The 7,421-nt window shown below is 27.4% G+C and overlaps 1 protein-coding gene and 1 long non-coding RNA gene across 2 annotated transcripts in view; one reads left to right on the top strand and one right to left on the bottom strand.

The window, feature by feature from the left end:
* Nucleotides 1-1,968: 1,968 nt before the first annotated feature.
* Nucleotides 1,969-4,338, top strand: LOC142322076 (uncharacterized). Its single transcript, XR_012755770.1, has 2 exons — nt 1,969-3,048; nt 3,084-4,338. It is a non-coding gene; the product is annotated as an uncharacterized LOC142322076 (long non-coding RNA).
* Nucleotides 4,339-6,066: 1,728 nt separating this feature from the next.
* dsf (nuclear receptor dissatisfaction) overlaps nt 6,067-7,421 on the bottom strand; it is a 63,393-nt gene continuing 62,038 nt past the window's right edge. Inside the window, exon 8 of the mRNA XM_075359216.1 lies at nt 6,067-6,320. Coding sequence (XP_075215331.1) covers nt 6,067-6,320 — 254 coding nt within the window. The remainder of the gene's footprint in view (nt 6,321-7,421) is intronic.

Below are 7,421 nucleotides of genomic sequence, written 5' to 3'. Positions count from 1 at the left end.
CGTTCCCTTAAGATAAGCCATTTTTCCAGGACCACTCTCAGATACTTACCCCTTTTATTTTCAAATTTACCTGACAAGACATTCATTAACGGCTTTCAACATCAATAAACACATAATTAGAATATCTTTTGTTTGTTAAAATGTTAACCTAGCTGTTTTACTTTCATCTACACCTTTATAGAAATGCTTAATTGACATCCACTTTTTACAGCTGATACTTTTCTTCTTAGTCTGAGCTAAATTAATAATCACATCAAGTATTGTTATCTCATTTAAAACTTCTTATTGTTTATTCCATATTCCCTGAACATTCCCTATACCAAAATTCATAGTCTGTTTTTTTCATTTCTATTGTCTTATACCATTAAAACAATCTGTATTTCTAGACTTTTTTCAGACATATGTTAATAATTGAGATTTATCTGCGAGTAAGGGACTGGCCCACTGCACAATCATAAAGGAGTGAAGCCTTAATTCTCGTTTTCTTCATTGAAACTCTGCAACAGGACATTAAGGTTTCAGGATCTTTGTTAAATTGGTGGTCTAAACTCATACTCGCACAGTTTCCTTTCAGTCTTTTGGCATTTTATACGTGTACCAGTGAGCCTCTCACAGAGCCCCACCACAACTATGGAACATGCTGCTGTCCATCTATGACTTCTTATTTTGATAAAACCATTATTCACAGCTAACCATCATATCTGATGGCCATCTTCTCTCTGCTTTGTGGCCCAAGTTAGGCCTCCCATCCTTAATGCAGGTTATTCTTAATTTTAAGACAAAAATGGAGGAGGTAAGTAGGGATAAAGAGATACATCTAGGATCAATGTTTATTTGACTACCTAAATGAAAACTGTACCTATGACAAATGATTTTTTAGCTTATTTCAAAGGATATATATTTTACTCATTTTATTTTCTTTTTTGCCAGCTGGTAATAATTAAGTTATTTACTTATTTTTAAACTTACTAGCAGAATCTAGTCAGTACTTATTAACAACAATTTTTTTACTGATTCTCTTTTACTTATTGCTGAAGGAACAATATCATCTGGCAATCTTGACTGTTAACTAGTCTAGACCTCTCTTTGTAGATCATTCCTTCAGTTCCTATAGTAATATATAAAAATTAGTAGATCCATGGGAATAGACTCATTTCATTCCTTTTAGTGGTTCTTATCTTTCCTGGTCTTCTACATTTAACAAATTTCAGACTATTGTAAAAACTAATTTTTTTATTTGTTTCAAAAGTGTTTCTGGTACTCAAAAATATTGATATAATTTACCAATTAAATGACATTAATTTATCGCATGACAATAAATCAGGGTATTGAGAGAGAGTTCTCTCAACCATACTCTCTTGGTAAGTTGTAGTGATTCAGTGTCCAACAGCATTACAAAATCATAAGTTGAATAATATTTGTAAAAATATGTTATGTATATACACCAAATTTTTGTTACCTGATGATCTCATCATTCATGAAATCAGTGGGAAGTAATGAATTAGAAAACTAGGAAACCTGAATAAATTATGAATCAGTTTTTTTTTTGCCAAATACAATTTTTTTTAATTTTATATTTTACACATATTAATTATTAATATTATAATTATAATCTATTGCACATTATAAGTTGACTAAATTACAAAAAATAAAAACAAATAATATTTTTGAAAATTTGTTGTTCTACACAAGATTTCTATCTATTAAATAATTACATAATAACATAAAGTTATTCTATTGCACTTGTTTGATATTAATTTCTTTTTAATTACAAATTAATTTAATAGTTAAAAAATCTTATGTGGTTATTTTAAGGTAGATTAGGGATTAATGTTTTATTACATTGTTTCCAATAAGAAAAAAAATTAGCTACCATTGGATATGCTACTAACATTTATTTTATCTTTTTTATTTTATTATTATAAACTACAAAAGTTATTTAATAAATACAGTATTTATATTTAATTAAATGAATAATAATTAATAAACTCTTTTTTCTAATTCTAAATATCACAGATGTAGTAAGTTAACATGTATATACTTATACATACATATTATAATATTATTTACACTAGTTAAAATGTTTACAATTAAATGACATAAATCAATTTTTACAATTAATTACCCTAATTTAAATATACTTGCATTACATTTATGTTAATATAGAATGTGTTTGTAAAGTTAAACACACTGTATTTTAATTGCTTTTCATAATTTAATTTCTTCTTTGATCAGCATTTTTAAAGATATTACAAATTTTAATTAACTCTCAAGATACATGAAAGTTTTATTTTAAGAACTTTTCTTTGTTAATTATGTAGCTCCTTTACTAGTTATTTGTGAAACTGTTGTTAATGGTGCCAGTCTTAAAATAGGTAACCAGTGTTATGTGGTTACATAGTAAATTTGTTAAATTTTCTTTTTGTGTTTTATAAAGTTGATTCTGTTAAATATAGTTTGTGTGAATTTTAATTATTTTGAAGTGTGCAAATGTACAGTAATTACAATACCCAAGAATTAAACATAGTACATAAAAATCAATATATTAATTCACTTGAATAGTATGAAATTTACAAACACAAAAATTTGACAAAAACAGTATATTAAATAAAGAAATACAACTGATCAGACATATATTCTAAAGGAATTTCTAGCTGCTCTAAGAAATGCATCATTAACAACATTGTCACTTCACTATCAACATTACAACTCTTCTGAAGAAGGATCTTCATAATTAATTCCAAAAATATTTTCCGATAGTACAGTTATAATTTTCAAAGTATGTTATTAATTTTTAGTATTAAATTTATATCAGGGGTATGCAAACGAGAATACTTTTCTGTGGATGAAAATTATAAATCCATTTATGTTGCTGGCATCTCCATATTACCAACAGTATAGTCACCCTGTGTTAACTGAAATTCATTTCATGAGAATGTTAAAAAAAAAAATTAACACTTAACAGGCATAAACAACTTTAAATATTTTCACATAATTGTTAGAAAAGGACTAATTAGCAAATATAACTATAGCCATACAAATATAACTGTAGCTTATTTATTAAATGTAACAACAGACAAAAGTTAGCTTATTTTTTAAGAAATGGTCATAGGACACCATTGAAATAATTATTGAATGTTTGTTTTATGTGGTGTCTGGCTGTAATGAAGAACAAGAAACAAGGGTACTTCCTTTTTAGCAGTTTTTTTATGATTTGTGGAATATATGAGAAGTAGAAAGTTAGGTAGATGAAAAGATATAAAGCAATATTGAAATATAATTCTTTGACATATGGTAATAATAGTACAGCAAAAAAATATTTTATATAGTACTACATGATGTTGGGGAAAATGATGAAAAAGTTGTTATTATCCCACCAAACATCTTACCTGTCAAGTAGTCTTATTTCACCGGGGAACTGAACACAGTCAAGCGAGTGACCAGGTTGGACAGTGAGCTAGAGACAGAAACAACCAACAGCTAAGAAATAGTTTTACAGATAAATAGATTGTCATAATACAAGCATGTTTACTTGCACACCTTCATAATAAATGTAATTTGTATGAAACCTGTTACTCTAGATTGAATGTTACTGTAGCAAGTGCAAGTGAGGACTGTGGAGGCTGTTTCTTCGGTGGTTTCTTGCTTGGCAATTTGGTGACAAGTATCAAGAACAAATTTGGTGAGCTATTAATTATATTTGTTGAGCAATCTTCAGCTATTTGCAATGAAGTAATGTTTCTTCAGTCCTGTGGAAGATTGAATTGCTCATCCTGGTTAACATTCAAACTATATTGATAAGTGACAAGCAAAGAAATGATGTGAAAACATTATAAACTGTTTCTATAATGTGTAATCATGTGTTAAGTGAAATACCCAATCTCTGTGTTAATAAGTTATGCTTACAAACATTTGTTTTAAGATATTAAAGGTATTTTTATTGTATAAGAGTTATATTGCATAACTATGTTTTTTTATGTTATTGATGAGTTATTTTCATAGTACATAGATTAATGGTTTTTATGACTTTATAAACATTTTTTATTAATTTTTTTTTTAATGCATAATAATAATGATATAGTTATGATACAGAGTTTAACACCAACAATAAAATTATACATTAATTGCTTCATTTAAATTATGACTGAAAATGTTTGGTAAAAAATTATGTTAGTATAGCATAATATTATACATCAAATTATTATTTTTTTAAACATTTTTGATTGAGGTGTAAATGATGATACTTAACATTAAATGACTAATTTTTATTATTTATAATAGTTGGATTATTTGTATGTACATATTTATTACTAAATAAATAATATAACAATGTGACTAGATAGAGCCTCTTTTATGGTAAAATTATCATTTTTTGCCATTGCAGTTTTTATTTTACCTTTATTTAATTCTTAAGGATGTAGATGAAGGAAAAATAATTTGATTATAAATAAATTAAACATAAATTAATTATATTGGAAACCTGTAGTAAATAAATTTAAAAATTAATTTCCCAAACATATACATTAATATGTTTAAATATTTTGAATAAGAAAAGTACTAAATATTCAGTAGTAAATAGAGATGTCAAGTCTCTCATTCATGCTGAAATTTATTATGCAATCTAACTGCAGTAGTAAGTTTCTTAATGTTTACCTTGGTTGCTGCTGTTAATTATAATTGCAGAGATTGTATTTTTTGAATATTTAAAGTTTGGGGCCTTTAACCATTGCCCGCTGCACAATGTTCAGCTATATTTCAGTATTCCTTGCTTACTTAAATCATTAACTTGTAATGTTTTGTTCATTCTGCTGTTACAAGCAGATTATCTGTTTCAATTTTATCCAGAAAATTTTTCAGTAATTTAAACCTTTCTGGGAGTGAAGTAGCATACCAGGCTTTCATCTGGAAGGTTCCAGGTTTGGTTTGAATCGAAGTTAGGCACAGCATTTTTTCACACACTACCAAATTTCCATTCCATAAGCTTTGAACTTAAATGATGAATTAATCAACAACAATAAAAAATCTCTTTATTCCATGATTTTATCTTTGTAGCAATTCAACTTCATAATTTTTTTCAGTTTTAGCTGTTTGTTTTCATGCATACAGATAATATTTGTATTCAACTTTAAAAATTACTTTGGTTTTTCATGTAAAATTATCTGAAAAATTACTAGTCATTCATGTAATGCTGCATCTACAATTGAACAATTAGTTACAACCAGTTCATATGATAAATTTCAGCATGTTTGGAGTTAGAATATTACCCATTTAAAAAAAAAATGTTAATTTACTTTAAAAGCCTTTTTTTCTCTTAGTTCACAGACAAATTCCAATAACTCTTTACCAAGAAAACAGTGAACCAGTAAATTTTCACTGTAAAATTAAACACCTTATTAATAAAATTATATTAATTATCAACTTTTTTTTTTTTTTTAGTGCAATGCAGTTGCCATTTATTGGAAAGTGTTTGTTGATTGGCAGGTTTAGTTAATAAAAATAAAATGCTTTTTGACAAAACTTAGTTTTTTTGAAAAAACCTTATTTTCATAAAACTGTGTCAATAAACATATTAATAACATGCAGTATTGTGAAATATTTAATAATATATTTTTTTTTAAATCACAAATATCATATAATACATTGTAAAATTTATTTATATTGCATATAACACTTTCTGTGTTTATACATTTTATAAGAAATGAAAGAAAACATCATATTTCATGACAAAATAACTGGTCAGGGCAGGGTTCAGTGAGAAGCCTTGCCTACCTTTCATGTAGGGAATGCTATTAACAATGAACAATTGACTTACCTATAAGAAGTAGGTAATTTAGATGAACTGATTATACTATTACAGTTGTAGATGATAAACACTGCTCTTGTAATCTTTTCTTCTAGTTAGCTCATTGATGTTATTTAGCATCAGCAGTCACCAGCAGCATTAAAAGTTTGGTGTTAATTAATACCAACTATATTCATTGTATTAATAAATTTAAAAAAAAAAACTAACTTGCATGGAAACAAATTTAAGCACCTCTGTCATTTCCATTATTCAACATTTATAGTTCAAGCATATGATTTCTCCATATGATACATATCACCCAGAAGCCTTTGTATTGGTATATCACCGATAGTTTCTTTAAAGAAGAGACGTTCTACTGTTGCCTGCCGTACTGCTCTTAGACTGGGTAACATCAGTAATAAGCGACCAAATCGGGTTGGTTGGCGAGCATATCTACCTCTTACGTAGTCACCAAGTATGCACTGTGCTTGATCTTGTAGCATCTCAACAGGCTGCACATCAACTAGTCCTGATGTCTCTAAATTTTTCAGAAATACAAATTATTACCATAAATTATAATTGCTATCATTAAGATAAATTTCTATACTACTTCTCAAAATGCATTCAGTATATTTTAAACAGTCTGTAACTATAGTTCACTTGAATAATGGAAGTTATAGACGGTAGTTTGAGAATTACAGTTTTATTTTTGTAACCATTATTAATGTTTTTGTTAATTTTCTCTGTAAGCAAATATAACACTTTAACAATAGAAATGCATAAACGTTATCAATTCTTAATGGATTTAATTAATACTAGTAGTTTATTCCCTTATTTTTGTTTTGTATTTTTCAAATATTTATATATGTTTATTTATATACATCCCACAAAAATATCAGGGGGCTACCTAATTACAGTTTTATAATACATTAATTCTGTGTCATATAAACCCAAAACTTTCTAAACATAAATTTGTATAAGTATTTATTTTACTTCCTCCCTAATTTTGATAAGTATTTTTATTTTTGGACAGTGGTTGAGGATATTGTTCTTTAGATAGTTAACATCATACTGTTCGTGTGTAGTAAAGATAAGTTAAACAAACTATTCCTTTAAAGGTTATTGTGATTAAGTATGTACCTGAGTCTGTAGATATAGTTGCTGGGATAGTTCTTTGTAACTTTTAGGAAATCTCAAAATGAGTAAAATATAAATGGGCAAATCAGTATACCTTAAACTACCTTTGTAGTTAATACTCATCTTTATTTTTGGAGGCAATTAAAGGAGGTAGTGGTCCCTCACTGTTGGTATCATGGTTGCTGTTATAGAATATTATACTGTGACCTTGAAATGAGAAGTTTACTTGCTTTAATCCGAAATCTGTTTGGTGTGTTAAAGGTTTTTAGTTATAGAATTATTTTGAACATCATTCTAAAGAAGGTCTAATGCAATTGCATGAAAAACCTCAATTTTTGAAATTAAAGTGAAAGTAATATTGTAAAACAAAATATATAATAGTGCAAAAAATGAAATTTCATTTTCATACTATATACTTACTACTAGGCCTTATACTATTCCCATCCCAACCCCTTAGGGAAAAACATCCATTTTGTGGCAATTCCAGTTACCACACCATCCC

Source organism: Lycorma delicatula, chromosome 3 (assembly GCF_047948215.1).
Source record: "Lycorma delicatula isolate Av1 chromosome 3, ASM4794821v1, whole genome shotgun sequence".
In the NCBI taxonomy this organism is placed as follows: domain Eukaryota; kingdom Metazoa; phylum Arthropoda; class Insecta; order Hemiptera; family Fulgoridae; genus Lycorma; species Lycorma delicatula.
This window is presented reverse-complemented; position numbering and strand designations above follow the sequence as displayed.